A 16195-nucleotide genomic window follows, 5' to 3' on the forward strand; every position below is an offset into this window, starting at 1 on the left:
CATTCTCAGAGAACTCACAACAGTAACGGCAACAGTTTCTTTCTGATGACCAACATTCTTCTGACTCTATTTATGTAATATATAAAAACTGAACTGCTTGCTGTAACTTTGATCAGGAGTTACAAGTAAAACTTTAAGTGCATTTATATATGGATTTTTTTTTTAAAAATTTTGTTTCAACTGAAGTGTCTTTTGTTAATTATTTCCTTATTTTCTAACCTAATTTTTAATCACATATATGCATTTATTAATTGTGATACAGGAATAAAAATAGTAAAATGGAAAAACTTACTACGCCAAAATAAACAAAACTGCATAAAAAAATGGAAAATCCAATAACTATTTTATTAGGATAGGAAAATTTATTGCATCTCCATACTTATACTTATGCACAATAACATGAAAAGACAGATAGAAAGTAACAGAAAATAACGGAGGAGTAGCTGAGACAAACTTCCCTTGAAGAGAGGAAAGTTTGTTCTTTGTACAATTATTAAAGAAAGAAGTATCATCCTCAGAAATAGAGTCATAGAAGCAATGAAATAGCTGAGGCAATACCAAAGATACAAATAGATGCTGCATGTCAAGAACAACGGTATCTCAATCCGTACATAGGTGATAGTTCTCCCTAATCTGATGAAAATGGGATAAACGAAGAGGTTCCAAATTATGGTGTTGTTGTCCTTGAACAATGGCTTAGGATGACAGAATAATTTCGTGTGAAGGATCCCTTGGAGGAAGGACCAAACTCAAAGCAGACAATGTGAGGTTGGCTATAGTTGCTTGCCAAACACCAGTTTCCCTTTTATTCTTTAAACCGGACGGTTAGTCTAGACACTCACACCATATCATCTTCCAAATTCAGGATGGATAACTATGTACATCTCTCAAAGCAAGGAAGAATATGCAGGCCTGCAAATAGTTGAATGATAAAATCCAAACATCAACAAAGAACACAAAAGATGATTTAACTCTATGTAATGCAATAAAAAGTCTAATCTTATTTGTCAGAAAAAGCAATGGTAAATAAATTAGGAACTATATAGGCATATTGCAGGACTTTAGAACACATAACTTTTTATAAGCACTTGGATATTAATCTTAACTAGAAAAAAGGGTATTCAGTTCTATCCTTTTACAACTCTAAGAAAAAAAGATTGTTAGATGTATGAAGTTGTGCTTATCTTACCCTGTGGGTTTATCTGAATTGGTAGTGACCGTGATGCCGTTTGAAGTCTGTTCAAACGTTGTGCTCTCCTTTGTCCCACACCTGTTTTCTCTTACACTTCCTATGTATAATTAAATGCAATGTCTTGGGATACATCCAATCCCTTCCTGTGCAATTCCCAATTGCAACACCTTCATATCTTTGTTTTCTTTTAAATACTAACCTGTTAAAATCTCTAATAGATCTGTATCAATCACCTAAGCAGTCAAGTTTTGAATCATTATCTAGCTGCATTAAAACTCTCCCACTTTCGCGTGATAAACAAAATATCCGTTGGAAACAATGCAATGTAGTTACAATGTCCAATGACAGACTAACCAGTCAGAAAAAGCATATCTTTCATGCAGATAATATTCTTAGACGTCCCTTGTCACAAGAGGGTCATAATCATATGCTTCACCTGCTTTAACAAATCTACCTTTCACACGTTTTCTTGTATCAGCCCTCGCTTTGCGAGATGCATATCTTATTTGTTTACCAAACCTGCAGATAAGAAATTAGCAAAGACTGTTGAGAGTCTCCACTCACCCTCGCCACAAAAGAAAGGCTCTCTAAAATGATACGACAAGGGTGAAATTCATGAGGTCTGAACATCTGATAACATGATCTTTCAAATATTAGACCATAATGAAGCATGGATATTCCGGTAGAGGTACAATTACGATACATAAAGTGCATGTAAATAGTTATTTAGATGCCAAATTATTATGTGTTGTTTTGTTAGCTCACAAAATCAAATGAGTGACTAGCAGTGCGTGACTTAAACAACTAACAGTTAAACCTCTGTCAGTGCATGCACATAAACTTGAATGAGCATATTTGTCATGAAAGTAAAACAAAATTGAATAAGAGTCTCCATTTCATTTTACCATAAAATATGTAGAGAATTAAAGGTGCGTACGTTCGAGTTTTCTTTTTTTCATTGTATCTCATTTTAGCTTTATCCCTTGCCTGTGGGCAAGTACCCTCCAAATTTGATTCCCAGGGGAATTCACCCGGCAGAAACATTGGCGATATACCCCCGTCTTGATATTCAGTAGAACTATTTTCACCCACAATGTTGCCTAATTGAAGAGGTATGCTTGAATGAACTTGACCCTGAGGAAATCCCAGACTGATGTTTCTAGTGCTGCTAGGATTCATAAGTGCACAATTTGTATTACTGTTCATGACCTGCATCACACTAACTGATCCACCAGCCCCGGATGACTGAAAAGCCACACAATCTTGTTGAATTGATGATGATGCCTTAAACAATCACGTGGCTGACAATTAGTTTTGTACACAACCAGTAAACCTTATACCATAAGGAAATTTAGAGACAAGAATCATAAAATGAGTTTTTAGAAATAACCTCTAAGGCACTCTCAATAAGTGAACTAGATTCGGTGACTGATATGTTTTTATCCATCAATAGACAGTCCATTCCTCCATCTTCAAGGGGGTATCTTGTGGCAGCTTGTGAACAGCCAAATATTTCATCAGCACTTTCAAAATTTATTGGAGCACTGTCCACATTCAGACCTTCACAGATTCCATTCCCATCACGAGTTCCTAGATCGGTACACTCCTGCGGCTAATTTGATAAGAAGTAATATTAAAAAAAAATTCTATCAGCTTTGGTTAAGAAGGGAAATAGAGAATTGCTAGGAACATGAAAAGAGCTTACTAATTCTCATATTGCATGTTCTAACCACTTTTGTCAATATTATAGTTCTTCTTTCCCTGTGAAATATTACATTTCAAAATATTTGTTGTTTTAGTGAAGTGTCACTTTAAGAAACTAAGAAGACATAATTTTTCCCCCTTATAAATTTTTCTTTGTTTTCTAAGTATCTTCCGTTCTTTACTAAATGGAATTTTAGAGATTAGCGGAGTGATAATATTTCAAATACTTTAACAGTGGATAATTTAGTCAAGTGCAATTATACTTATAATTGAGGCAATTTAAAGAGTTTTCTTAATCCTTGTGCAATGTATGGCTTTATTTGACATATATTTATAAATGGAGGGAGCAAAGAAACGCACTGATAATATACTAAACCCTGGTGTGTTGTATTTACAAGTTAAAAACAATGCATATATATTGCTAACAATGAACCAAAACACAAAATCAGTAGAAGGCTTACCTTTGGCTGGTTTGAGTCTCGAGGAAGGAAAAAAGCTTCTTCCTTGCAGAAGGGTGTGTAATTTGGATTTGAGGGAATGATGTGACATTGCCCCATCCAAGGTTCATATCTGAAACAAGATTCAATTTCATCCAACTTCTCACTCATCAAACCAAAGGAACCACCATTGTGATCAGGTTGCTCCAAACACTGGCTAGTGCAGCTCTCACTTTTTGGCAAAGTACCAACAAATTCCCAACCACCATGGGAGGAATTAACATCAAACACGAAGGACCAGATCCTAGAAAACTCAGCCAAAGAAGGAGAACCAGTGTAAGAATTCAACGTGAGGCGCCTATGTCCCAATGCAGAACAATCATTCGGGTTCCAGTCGCAACCTTGACACGAAGACAACTTATGATCCATGCAACGTATCATTGCTGGCTGGGAATTGCACTTATCGCAAAGGAGGGAACGCGAATGCCTCCGAGACAAAGAATTTGCAGTGTGTACACAGCCATCGCAATGCAAGCAGAGACGAGCAGAATCTGCCTTGCAGTAAACCACAGCTCTCACAGCCCAACAAAACTCACACAGAGGTTCCATGCCCCTACAATGTCACTCATTATTCACCATAACTCAACTAAACTCCAACATAGCTGATAGAGACAGCTCAACTTTATTTGTTTATAATCCAATTCCGTTACACCATACTAGTCTCTTATGCTAAATTCAACCCACTTGTTTATTCTAATCCTCCAATCTGAATCATTGCTCCTAACCCTTAGCCATTTCCGATCAAACCAATCAAAACATCATTTGTTATGAAATGAACCCTTTTGAGATTAAATGCAAACAAAAAATAAAGCCACATGTAGAACAAATTAGGTGAACATTTTTTAACCCATATTATCTTATCCATTATCCATCATAATTGTTGTTCACGTCATGCGCAAAATAAAATAAAATAAAATGAGTCTTACTTACCAGACCAAAGTTGCTGAAGCTTCCCTCCAGACCCAGCTGGTACAAAAAATTATTCAAGATCTGGAAACCCAGAACCCATGAATGTGACTGAAAGAAACAAAGGGTGGTGTAGATTCCGAAGGGTAAGTAATGTATGCGTTCAGATACTAGCAACTAGCAAGGTTACCAGTAACATTAACACAATCATGATTTTATTTATTAGGTTTGCTTTGCTAGGAGTGCCAACAGCAAAAGTCTGAAAATAGATTCTTTGCTGATGTGGACTGATTTGTGGAAGAAAATTTCAGCCATTGTTCTGACTGCAAATAATTAAGCAGATTTATCCGGACAGTGCTTCAAGTGTAAATTAATGCAAATGAAATATCACAAATAATATTTTGATTCCCTATGTTTTGATAAATATATGTGGAAATAATGAAGAAAAAGATTTTGATTTTGGTTTTGTGTGTTATTAGATGCACACAAAGAAAGTGCCAGATAGATTCGGATTTTTAACAACCTTTTATTTTATGCCATGTGTCATTGCCCCAGTAAAAAGGTTATATTATTTTGTTATATAAATAATATTCCTTAAACTATTTTAGCATATGTATTGAGTGTAATGATGAACTGAACATGCAGTGTCCAATGGCTACGCATACGAACCCTTTGTTGCTTCAGAAGGCCGCATTTATAATTTATTTAATATACTTTTTAGTATCTTAAAATTATAACATTTATTTTTTAAGTAAAACATATGAAAAATAAAATATAGATAATGGTAAATCTTCAATTGCATATAATCTATCAATATTAAATTTATCTAAAAACTAATTAATAAATATAATAATTTATTTTTTTTATACATTTTTAGTCCAAAAGTTTATACTATCAAATAATTAAAATAATTATAGATATATTTTAATGTAACCATTGTTGAAGTGATAACCAATTATTTACACGACTATGTTTAAATTAAATACCAAGATTAAATACTTAATTGAAGAAAATATATAAAAATAAATAAAAAGGATAATTTTTAAAGTATATATAATAAAAATAAACATTTAAAAATATATTAAGACAAAAATTCCGATAAAAATTATTCCACATTACAAGTGATTTGTAGAGTAATTACCAAAGTTCAAAATACCGGTCTTCTTCCGTGACTGTTCAAATATTACGCGTTTGGTTTGTTCTTCGCAATCTAAACCCTCTTTCCGCCATGTGAAATAGCGAGCTACACAACCACGCAAGTAATCACGCGGACACTTCAATTCATCCTCCAACTAACGCCTCCTTTCGATTCGATTCGGTTCGGCTTTCCACTTCTTTGGATCGACATTCTCACGCTCAATTCATTCTTCGATTAGCTGAAAAATTGTTTTCGTTTCCGATTTCTGAAATTTAACAATGTAGCTCGTGCATGAATCGTGGTAGATGAACCTATGTTAATTTAGGCTATGCTTTGTGTCACTAGCAGTGTTGATTTGTTTAATTAGTTCAGTTTGGATTTGGTAAAGTGCACAAATTAATTAGTTACTTAGTTTATTAATTAATTAATTTTCAAATTTCGCATGTTGACAGATTATTAGGGGAATTGGAGGAGGGGTGCAGGTACAAGAGCGTAGTTGTTTGTGTTTTCTTTTCATCTATGTTTGGAGGTGTTGCAGTTCCTGCTAATAGTACACACTTACGCAAGTCTGGGAGTAGACCAGTTGTTTATGATCTCGGTAACTTCAATTATAAGTCCCTTAACAGCAGCTGTTGTTGTTTTAAGTTTTTCCTTGTGTTGGTTTGGTGTTCTATGAATACCATATAACTTCTAGTCGGTGCTGTCCTCAGATGAACACGAGGGGGAGAATGGCAGCGAGGAAGGTTTATTGCATCCCGTGGAGGCAGATGATTCAAAGGGTAGCGTGACAGCTGTGGGTGCTGCTTCAATGATGCCATCACCGGCCTTGTTGTGGAGATTCAAGGTTCTTACATTGCTTTGCCTTTCAGAAAGTGTTCGGAACTTTGTGTTAGTTTTTAATTAATAATTTAGAATGTGTTTAATGTTGTCATTTTAATAAACGCAAAATTTGTTTTGACTTGATGATGGAATGCAATTATGTTTGATTCCTTCCGGGAGAAAAATATGTGGCAGTTGACATTATTTATTTGAATACAGAATGACATAATAAGCTGCAATGTGACTTTTGACCTAGCCGTGTGTCCTCCTACTGTGTTACTTCTTTACATTTATTTTTCCTTTTACTTTCTTTCTTCAATAATGCAATTGAGATGTCTGTAGGTGCTATTGTTCCTCATTTGGGGCTTCATCTGTGGCAAGGTCAGTGGTATTTGTCTCTGCAATGTTTCTACTCAACTCCTGTGTGTTGTGGTTTGAGATTGAGATTGTGTGCCCTGTCCTCAAGTATTTCATCATATTTCCACAATCTTATTTGCCATGTTGGAAATTGCAGATTGGATGGGATTCTGTCATGATAATGAGTGCAGACAAGCGGGATTTGTTCCTTTATGAAGCATTTTTGTATTTTAACCCTCTTCTTCTAGCGGTTAGTTCCCCCCCGCGCCCCCCCCCCCCCCCCCCCCCCCCAACCCAACACACTGTCTCTGTGTGATTGCATGGAGTCACCCATTTGCATATACATTTGTTGTATCATGTGTCTTATCTATTTGTTATGTTTCAGACTTTGATGGTTTGGCTGTGGGGAATCAACTTATGGTTTTTTGCTCAAGGTGGAGTCAATTATCCAAAAATATTTGATCTTGATCAAAATCATCTGACCCATAGAGAAATATGGAAGGTATCAACTCACCACTTTGACCTGTCTTGTTTGGCACATAAAATCAGCATTTTGTCTGATTCAAGGAGAATAAAATTGGTAGTGTCATGACTTGCTGGGAACAATAGTATAGCACTATCTCTATTCGAATATTTGGTTTGCTCAAGAATGTTCTTGTATGTCATTCTTGTTCATTCTGTTTTCAAGTTTAGTACTTGAAATAAGCATTGAGTAGAATCGTAACTATAATTTTATAACTAGTAAAGTTAAATAAGGAAAGGACAAAAACTGAACTCTTCCGGTTTGCAAAGAATGACAATTTTGACCGGAGGGAATAGGGTTCCCTGTGGGATAAAATTGTATATTTTATTAGTTGTTCCATATTTTTTCCAAACTAAGGAGCGCTCATTTCTGTGGAATAAATATAGGATTGGAATGATTGATCTGTGTACTAATTATACTTCAAAAAAAATTGTTTTTATTACTCTATAATTTTTACTTTAGTCTGCTTGGTTTTGCCTTCAATTATTGTTATTATATTTCTAAATTGGGACATATCCACGTTGTCATCCATTTCACTAATATTTCATTTTTCTCTCTTTACACTAACTCTTCATTTCCTTATTGTCAATAATTACTCTTGAATGATTGACTGAAATCATGTTTTTCCTATTGATTATTGCAGTGTGCTACATGGATGACAATTATTGTTCCAACCAGTATGACAGCATATATATATCTTTATTCTCAAGGAGAAGTCTCATATGCTGCATCACAACCAGTGTAATAGATGCATCCACTCGTCAGTTATTATGCTTGTTTGCTTGGATATCACTTTTTTTGGAATTTGGTTCATGTTAGGTAACACTTAGGTTTGGGTAAATAATTTTTCAAAAGCTTCCTTGGAAATCTTGCAAAATAAGCAAATATATGCAATTATTTCTTTAAAGTTAGCTGAACCGAACACTTTATATTGTAATTCATATTGTAAGTGTTTTATTCGCTTGCATTTTCTTTTTGCCTTTTGTTGAACAAAAAGTTTATGATGAACCAATCTAATAAAGTTGTACATTGCCTGCAAAATATCTTTTGCAAATGATTACTGATCATGTTACTGGGAGACAATTTTAATCATTTATTTATAAGTTAATATTATTAGAGTGGACTAGGACCCTAGTTTAGTGAAGAGAGTGAGAAACAAAAAGTTATTATGTAGGAATGGTGTTGTGCGATCTATGTACCCAATCTTGCGTAGTGGGATAAAGTTTTATTGTTCTTGTATACATTAGGTTTGGACATAAAAAGATCTACTTATTGTTAATCATGGTATTAAAAGCTCTATTATATCTGTTTCTTTTTCTTGTGGTGGGAGCAAGGAAGGGAGAAATATTGGGTAATATTTTTAGCATCATATTGGATGTTTTTATTTAAATACCTTCAAAATGGTTACTTAGCATATTTCTTTGTTTAAATTCAATATTGATTTAGTTTGTGCTTGTTTGAAATCACCTGAGCTGTTCAGTCTGAAAAAGTAAACTCAGTTTCAATCATTTGTTAATAAAAAGCATACTCAATATCAGTAACTCAGTAAGCTCAGGTCAATCATCATACAGAAAATAACTTATAAATACATATTTTTATTTGTTGCAATATAAATGACTGATGGACATTTAATTCTATTTTGTGCTTCCTTTTTTTATCTTGCTGGAAGTTATTTTTTTAAATTTCCTTTTACTATTCTGCAGGTGCTCTTATATGCTGCCGCTATAATGGTTTTGATATTCCCCTTTGATATCTTTTATTTTTCATCTAGATATTTCTTCTTAAGGACACTTGGGAGAATAGTTTTTCCATTTCAGGCAAGTTCACTCTTATTTGGATATATTGTGTTAGTAAGTTCTTACGGTATTACTCTCCAAATAGTAGAAATTTCTAGCATCTGGCTTATATTTATGATATGCATGAGGGGGCAGGATATATAAACCTCTAACATAGATCGCTAGAGTCATATATTCACTTGCTTCTCTACATTCAGTTTTCATGAAAGTTACATAAGTACTCATATAACTTCCCTCTTGTTTGGTACCTGTAAAAAACATGTTGGAGCCATAGAATAGATGCTGACATGCTGTTCCAAGTCTAATAAACACAATTGATAACCTTCTTATCGCAGCCTTTGTCTCGATAGGTGCATCCATCAACATACTATGTGCATGTGCACAAGTAAAACCCTCAAAGAGGCTTCATGTTGAACATTCCTTTAAGATATGTGAACTGTTACACTGTTTAACTTTGATGCATAGAAGAAAATTATTCTTGTTCTTTATTTACTGAGAGTCTTAAGACTTGATATTTGAGCCTAAACCTTGCTCTTGCTTTACTCTGTACCTTATGAATTGATGCTTTTAACATACTGTTGGAACTTGGAACTATGCTTGAATATGATCTAACTGTTTTGTCTTTTCATTAAAACAGGCGATATCATTTGCAGATTTTTTCTTGGCCGATATCTTAACTTCCATGGCAAAGGTTTGCTTCCTTTTCAATATTATATTTCTAGTAGAAAGGCCTTTGTCCTCCTCTTCCTTGTTAATCTTTATCATTAGGTTTTGAGCCTAGTCTATTTCATTTAGAGATTTGAAGCTATATGCTTTCGCCTGCATTTACTTATTTTTATTTTTATGGATACAGAGGTTCAACACTGACACAACCTGAGAGTTTAGAATTGACATAATCTGTTGATCTAAATTTTAGTTTCTAGTAATGCATAACTATTTTATTTTGATTATGGTTGTAATTTTATGCAGGTGTTTTCTGATTTGGAGCGTTCAGTATGTAGAATGGTCCATCAACAGGTTTGATTCTGAACATTTGCTTTTAAGGTCTTCTATTCTTGGTTTAAGAGTTTATTTTTTTTATGTTATTTTAGCAACTTCAGTATCCCATTCTGACTATTACAGAACTTGATAAAGTTCACGTGTATGATGAATTCATTTTTATTTATGATAAGTTTCCTTGATTTCATTCAAAACAAATTATATTTGATTTTTGTAATATTGAGATTTGGAACTTGGTTACAATTTTGATGGTACTCACTGTTCTCTGTTCCACTGGAGCTTATTTTTTAACAAATAGTTTTTTCGACTTGTATATTTAGTTTTTTCTTTCTGTCGATGCTTCATTTGTCAACATAGGATGGCATTATTTTATTTTTTTTGTAGGTTGCCACGATTGCTTGGTTGGAAGCTGATTCTGTTTGTGGCAGCCACTCTGTTGCAATCCCTTTGGTTCTTGTTTTGCCTTATCTTTTCCGCTTAAACCAATGCCTCCGTCAGTACAAAGATACTGGAGAGAAAACTAGTCTTCTGAATGGTAAGAATTCTGTGTTTTTAGAACTTATTATTTCCGTGATCCTCTAAATTTTGAAAGTTTCTGTAATATAGAACATTTTTTTCCTGTTTGGTATTTTATCACAAACGTATGATTGTGTCAATTGTCAAAATTGTATCAGACATAGTTTAAGATACAGGGAATGTTTCCATTGATTTATTTTATGCTTTGGTTCCAAGTGTTTAGGACTCCATTTCTTATTACCAATATTATTATTAGAAAGTGAGTTTAAGTTTAACTTATCCTCACAAAACCGACTTGTAAAATGAGGATTGTCTCCACTTATATACCGTAAATTGGTCTTATCTCTGGTCAATGTGGGATCTCTAACACAACCCCTCGTATGTTGATACATGACATCTCATGTGTGGAATTAGATATTTGTGGGTGGTCCAACAGTAACCCTATCGCGGGTGACACGTTAAGGCCAACAAGCCTTGTTTGGATAATCTCTGATATCATATTAGAAAGTGAGTTTAAGTCTAATCCATTCTCACAAAACCAACTTTTAAGGTGAGGATTGCCCACATTTATATAATGTAAATTGGTCTTATCTCTAGTTGATGTGAGAGTTCTAACAATTATTTAGTGACTTAAATGCAATGTCACTATGTCAACTTTCATGAGCATATTGTTTGAAATTTTCTTAATATACTGTTTTAATAATTTCTAATATCTCATTTTGTGTCATTGAAATGTGATGTTATATATGTTTTAAGCTAATAAAAACTTGCTTGGTGAACTTAGGACATTTTTGTTATATTGAAATCATCTTTTGCACATGAAATAGTCTTTCAACTGTACTTTAAACTATGAGGCTCGAACACGCCTCTTAAATGGTGTGTTCGTGTCGGACATACGTATCGGACACCGACACTCGTACAACATTTGTATGACACGTATCGGTGAATTGTCTAATTCAAAAACTAACACGGTTCTAACACAATTTTAAAAAAGAGAAATACATTAATTTTCTAAAAAATCAAACTTATTGTATAAAATTTTATTACGATTATAAAAATAAGGAACAAATCCTTTTGAATTAGCCATGAGAAACATCTTTCTACTATAAAAAAAACTGAAACATATTTGTACACATAAATTTTTATTGTCAATTTATATAATTCATAATTATATAATATATAGATTCGTGTCCCCGTATCCTACATTTTAGAAATTATATGTATCTCTGTGTCCGTGTTAGTGTCTATGCTACATAGCTTTAAAGTCTTCAAGCTTGCTTTTTTTTAACCCAATATGATGCATTGATTCTCATAATTTGATTATAGGTTGTTGCGTGTAACATAATATAGAATGGGACATTTTTGCTGAGTTTTCTTGATGTGACATATAGATTTTGTTATGATTTTTCAAAATTGTTCTATTCTTATCAAAAGAAGAAACAGAAGGAAGCATAAAATATTCATGTCAAGGACTAATGACTCTCTGTATTTTGCTTTTTTGTGCTGTTTGTAAGATGAAATTTTAAGACTTCTCGTCCTTACATGGTCATATTTTATAATTCAATTTTCATGATTTTATATTATATTGAGAATGTGATTATGTAAAAAATTTGAAAAGTCCTGTTAATTTATTTTTTCTGATTTTGTTTATAATCATTCTGCAGTTTGTATGTTTTTAGCTGGTTTTATATCTTTTTACATTGAAGATGAAATTCTTTAATTATGAATGAACAACTTATCATGTTTTTCAAATAGATGGTTTTATTGTCTTGCACTGATATTTATTTCTTTCGGTTATGGTTTCAGCTCTCAAATATTCGACTGCAGTGCCAGTGATTTTTCTCTCAGCCCTTAAATATCACGTCTTCCCTGAGAGGTGGACAAACTTTTATAGGCCTCTCTGGCTTCTCTCAGGTGTTTTGAACTCGTCATACTCCTTCTACTGGGATGTAAATCGAGATTGGGACCTAAGGTATGCCAGTGTTTGTCCTACTATATGCACTTTTAATAGTATCTTTTGAGTTAAGCTTCTAACTGTAGAGATGTAGATTCTACTGTCAGTAATGTTTTTATATCTTAGCCAAAACACCTTAAGGAATAGAAGAAATTATTATTTTTCCGGAAGTGAGTTTGTCTGGATCTGATGATTGTCGTTTGACTTTCTATGATCTAATTTTTGCTTTCTCTTTTGACAGTGGCTTCACTCGAATATTCAAGTTTAACAAGCCACATCTGTTCTCACATATGTTACACGGAAGGAGATGGGTAAGTCTTGTTGTATGAGAATAGCTTGAGTTCAGCAGTACTTTTTCCCTTGGAATTTGTCGTTATATTGCTTTTTCAAGGTAAACAGTGGGACCGGAGTTACACAAAAATGAATTTAAAGAGATCAAAATATTAACATTCATGGGACTCGGGGCTGTCAAGAAAAAAATGTTGTGTATGAAGAGATCAAGTATGTATTACAGAGCACGAAAATAAGAAGATAAAAATGATTTTGCAGTTATAAAGTTTTAAATAGGCCATGGAATCCTCATTTCACAATAAGCCATCCGTTCTTGTAGGAAATATCTATTCAACCACTAATGATAATTCTTCATATGCGTATAATCTTATCAATGTGATTCTAGCCAGTTTACTGAATTTATGTAAGAGTAAGAGTGGAGAACCGAAACAAAGAACAGATTGTTTTCTCAATGTGCTGAAGTTGTTTACATATACATACAGGTTTACTTTTGGGTGATTGGAAGCAATTTGATTTTGCGTTGCACGTGGACATATAAGCTGTCTGCCCATCTTCGTCATAATTACCTCACCGTGTTCATAATTGCTGCTTTGGAGATTTTCCGCCGCTTCCAGTGGATCTTCTTCCGTGTTGAAAATGAGTGGAACAAGATGAATTCCAAATCACACCCGTATCTCTCACCCAAAGAAATCCCAAACGATGAAGAGAAATTACTTCATTCCATTAACTACAGTGTATAGACTAGATAGAATATGATGCCTAATACTTTGGCAGTATCATACAAGGTATATTTCAAATATTTTGATGATAGGGGGATCTCCATTCCTTATGATTCCACTGGCTTGGCTACCCCTCGGTATTAAATGTCATTCTTTGTTCACAAAAAAGAAAAAAAAAAGTTTATTCTTACTGTGCTCCAGCAATATCTTATTCCATACTACAACTGTTTTATCACGTATAGCAAGACTTCTGGTTAATAGCATCGTTTATTTATGGGCCAGTATATGTCGGGTGTTCGTAAGGGTGCAAAAGAAAATCTGATATCGTAAAACGGCAAAGCAACAATCCTTAAATACATAGTAGTATTATTAGTGGTCTCTCTGGATTAAAAGTCGGCTGCATCATGGATCCTTAACCGACTCTACAATCCAACACTAGCAAAACATGATTTTGCCCGTGCCTTTTGGCCGGTAGCTATCATGTAACTATTATGAAGTAGCTGAATTAACATTATTCGGTCACTGCTTCGACATTTATGCTTCTAAAAGTTCCTTCACAGGGGCCTAGTATTTGTGGCGTACGAAGATCTACCTCCAGTTTTGTTTTCACGCGAACCAAGCGAGTAAAGTTTGCGTTGCCAGACTGTATTCTCGTGCATGCCTTGTTTTTATCCTGTGACAACTCAAGGGTGGGGTGGGGACCCCCGATTAAGAATATTAGTGGCTCGAGATTTACAAGGTAAAGGATGCTAAACTTTCAATCGCAATCCTAATATTTCGTTTGTGGTAGAGCCACACACGTCAGGCATACAGTCTGAGTGGTTCCCCAAACTAGATAACGAGCAGGTTACAACTAACGCCCCCTTTAGTCTTTAACCACTCAAATAGTAGCCATGGGCATCTCCAAGTATAACAACCTTTGGTGAAACCACCAAGAATGGCCTAAATGTTAACAGCAGGTGGATACAACAGCAACCATGGTCGGCAGCTGCTGCCGGAAACCAGCTTGTCCGAGCTGAACTTGCCCAGAGTGCTCTTTCTCCTGTCTTCCATGTTAGAGAAGCTGTTAGCTCGCAATGAAAAGCTTGTGGATGTTCTGAACCAGCAGCTAGATGGACTGAACTGTAGCTCAGTAAGACTTGGTAACAGCTTGAATACTTTTCATGGCGTAAGAGCACCAAACATAAGCATACCTAAGTACTTGGAGAGGATATACAAGTACACTAACTGTAGCCCCTCCTGTTTCGTGGTTGGCTATGTCTATATAGACAGGTTAGCACATAGACATCCTGATTCCCTTGTCACATCCTTGAATGTGCACAGGCTGCTAGTTACCAGTGTCATGGTCGCTTCCAAGATGCTGGATGATGAGTGAGTCCCTGCTCCATTTCTTCCTCCTCACATTTTCTTATGATTATGGCCTAATCTTCTTGAACAATTCCAAATACCATTTATTTTATGCCACGCTTTAAATTGCATTCAAGTTGCGTTTCTTCATATTGTGAGAAATTACAGATAAACACTGCCGAAATCAGACAGTCTTTAAATTAAAACCTTGATCTTATGCATTTTTCATAAGATGTGGTGTTGAGCAACACAGCTGAATAAAGTGAAGATGAGTTTTAATAGCTTACACTTTCATGAACCCTACAATTAGACAATTGCTTTATTGTCTTTATTCCGGTTGTCTATTATTGTGCCTTATTCTTTGCTTTTGTGAGTTGTAGACATTATAACAACGCCGTTTATGCTCGAGTGGGAGGAGTGAGCAATGCTGAATTGAACAAGCTTGAGTTAGAGTTACTCTTTCTGTTGGATTTTAGAGTTGTTGTGAGCTCTGGAGTTTTTGAGAGCTACTGCTTTCACTTAGAAAAAGAGATGGCTGTGAATGGCACCGGCATGAAGATTGAAAAGTCATTGACACCAAAGGCTATGGAAGACCTCGAGGCTGAAATATCCGTTGAAGATAAACAAAGCACTTCCCCACCTCAAATTCTACACTGACATCATCGCTGGTTGTTTCTTAGTCCTTCCCTTCCTCTTCACAACCTCCCAGTAATTTGATCATTCATGCCCCAATTTCGTTTCTTCTATCTCATGTCCATGTCATAGCTTCTCATACCTTCTGCCTCCTGCAAAAGAAAAAAAAACACTACGTGATATCATTCTTACCAACTCTATCAATTTGGCTTGGCTTTCACAACAAAAAATTTTCTCTCTTTTTCATTTCTAGAGAAAGCTTGTTATTCTTGAAAGTGAAATGTTATCAAAAGATTCTTAATTCAAATTTACGGAATCCTTAAAGGAAACAATCCTTGTATAGGGTTTACTTACTTTTGAGTCCAGTTAGATTAATTTGGAACAAAACTTTAAGAAACTAGTAGATCATGATCATGCGCAACAAAACTGAAAATTATTGAAAAATACAAATTTCAGTGATTCTCACTTCCTAAATCTTAACACAAAAAATTGTGTTGAAAAAGGTATACTAACATTCTCCTGATTGAAATAATTGAAAGTTCAGTACATTTTGACACAGAGTTCAAACCTAATATCATTTGTGATCAAATTAGTAATTTCTTGTATGTTGTTCCAGTGTTTTTACTATCGGATTTCTTAATCAGTTTAAAAAGATGCTGAATGGTCGGAAAAATATATCTTGAAATTGAATTTGAGTTGAATCAGAATTTCAAATATCAAATTAATTTATGACATGAATGAGTATTAAACTAAAATTATTTGCTCATACACTATAAATTAGAATAGATAATTTGAAGAGTGCAG

At 34.4% G+C, this 16195-nt stretch overlaps 3 protein-coding genes across 9 annotated transcripts; 2 read left to right on the forward strand and 1 right to left on the reverse strand.

Moving 5' to 3' along the window:
• Nucleotides 1-312: 312 nt before the first annotated feature.
• BBX10 (B-box type zinc finger protein with CCT domain-containing protein) lies at nucleotides 313-4802 on the reverse strand. 6 transcript variants are annotated; one of them, XM_068644074.1, is made up of 6 exons: nucleotides 4324-4802; nucleotides 3358-3946; nucleotides 2583-2804; nucleotides 2130-2476; nucleotides 1547-1711; nucleotides 313-912 (listed from the first exon to the last, which is right to left on the reverse strand). In XM_068644074.1, exons 2-5 carry the CDS (start codon nucleotides 3940-3942, stop codon nucleotides 1585-1587), a joined length of 1281 nt encoding a protein of 426 aa, XP_068500175.1. In that variant the 5' UTR covers nucleotides 3943-3946; nucleotides 4324-4802; the 3' UTR covers nucleotides 313-912; nucleotides 1547-1584. The 6 variants fall into 6 exon arrangements, with proteins under 6 accessions (XP_068500175.1, XP_068500174.1, XP_068500173.1 ...); XM_068644073.1 differs by having other exon boundaries at nucleotides 1190-1711; nucleotides 3358-4119; nucleotides 4324-4617; XM_068644072.1 differs by having other exon boundaries at nucleotides 1190-1711; nucleotides 4324-4510.
• A 604-nt stretch (nucleotides 4803-5406) lies between these two features.
• On the forward strand, nucleotides 5407-13603 carry LOC137835535 (uncharacterized). Of its 2 annotated transcripts, none has more exons than XM_068644080.1 (14): nucleotides 5407-5617; nucleotides 5890-6035; nucleotides 6148-6281; nucleotides 6599-6637; nucleotides 6771-6863; nucleotides 6999-7115; nucleotides 7780-7875; nucleotides 8840-8953; nucleotides 9570-9623; nucleotides 9902-9949; nucleotides 10316-10466; nucleotides 12254-12419; nucleotides 12643-12712; nucleotides 13175-13603. In XM_068644080.1, exons 2-14 carry the CDS (start codon nucleotides 5957-5959, stop codon nucleotides 13430-13432), a joined length of 1419 nt encoding a protein of 472 aa, XP_068500181.1. In that variant the 5' UTR covers nucleotides 5407-5617; nucleotides 5890-5956; the 3' UTR covers nucleotides 13433-13603. The 2 variants fall into 2 exon arrangements, with proteins under 2 accessions (XP_068500181.1, XP_068500182.1); XM_068644081.1 differs by having other exon boundaries at nucleotides 5442-5738.
• Nucleotides 13604-14156: 553 nt separating this feature from the next.
• CYCP2;1 (cyclin p2;1) lies at nucleotides 14157-15723 on the forward strand. The gene is made up of 2 exons (XM_068644082.2): nucleotides 14157-14782; nucleotides 15139-15723. The coding sequence occupies exons 1-2, from the start codon at nucleotides 14358-14360 to the stop codon at nucleotides 15413-15415; spliced, it is 702 nt and encodes a 233-aa protein (XP_068500183.1). The 5' UTR covers nucleotides 14157-14357; the 3' UTR covers nucleotides 15416-15723.
• Nucleotides 15724-16195: the final 472 nt, after the last annotated feature.

Source organism: Phaseolus vulgaris, chromosome 5 (assembly GCF_051622355.1).
Source record: "Phaseolus vulgaris cultivar YP4 chromosome 5, ASM5162235v1, whole genome shotgun sequence".
In the NCBI taxonomy this organism is placed as follows: Eukaryota; Viridiplantae; Streptophyta; class Magnoliopsida; order Fabales; family Fabaceae; genus Phaseolus; species Phaseolus vulgaris.

Excerpts from the sequence above, each read along its gene's own strand:
- BBX10 (XM_068644074.1), bottom strand. The coding sequence starts at position 3,942 with ATGGAACCTCTGTGTGAGTTTTGTTGGGCTGTGAGAGCTGTGGTTTAC. Across the intron at positions 2,805-3,357 it reads GAGACTCAAACCAGCCAAAG|CCGCAGGAGTGTACCGATCT; the intron begins GTAAGCCTTCTA and ends TTATCAAATTAG. Across the intron at positions 2,477-2,582 it reads TTATTGAGAGTGCCTTAGAG|GCATCATCATCAATTCAACA; the intron begins GTTATTTCTAAA and ends TGATTGTTTAAG.
- LOC137835535 (XM_068644080.1), top strand. The coding sequence starts at position 5,957 with ATGTTTGGAGGTGTTGCAGTTCCTGCTAATAGTACACACTTACGCAAG. Across the intron at positions 9,624-9,901 it reads TCTTAACTTCCATGGCAAAG|GTGTTTTCTGATTTGGAGCG; the intron begins GTTTGCTTCCTT and ends AATTTTATGCAG. Across the intron at positions 10,467-12,253 it reads GAAAACTAGTCTTCTGAATG|CTCTCAAATATTCGACTGCA; the intron begins GTAAGAATTCTG and ends TTATGGTTTCAG.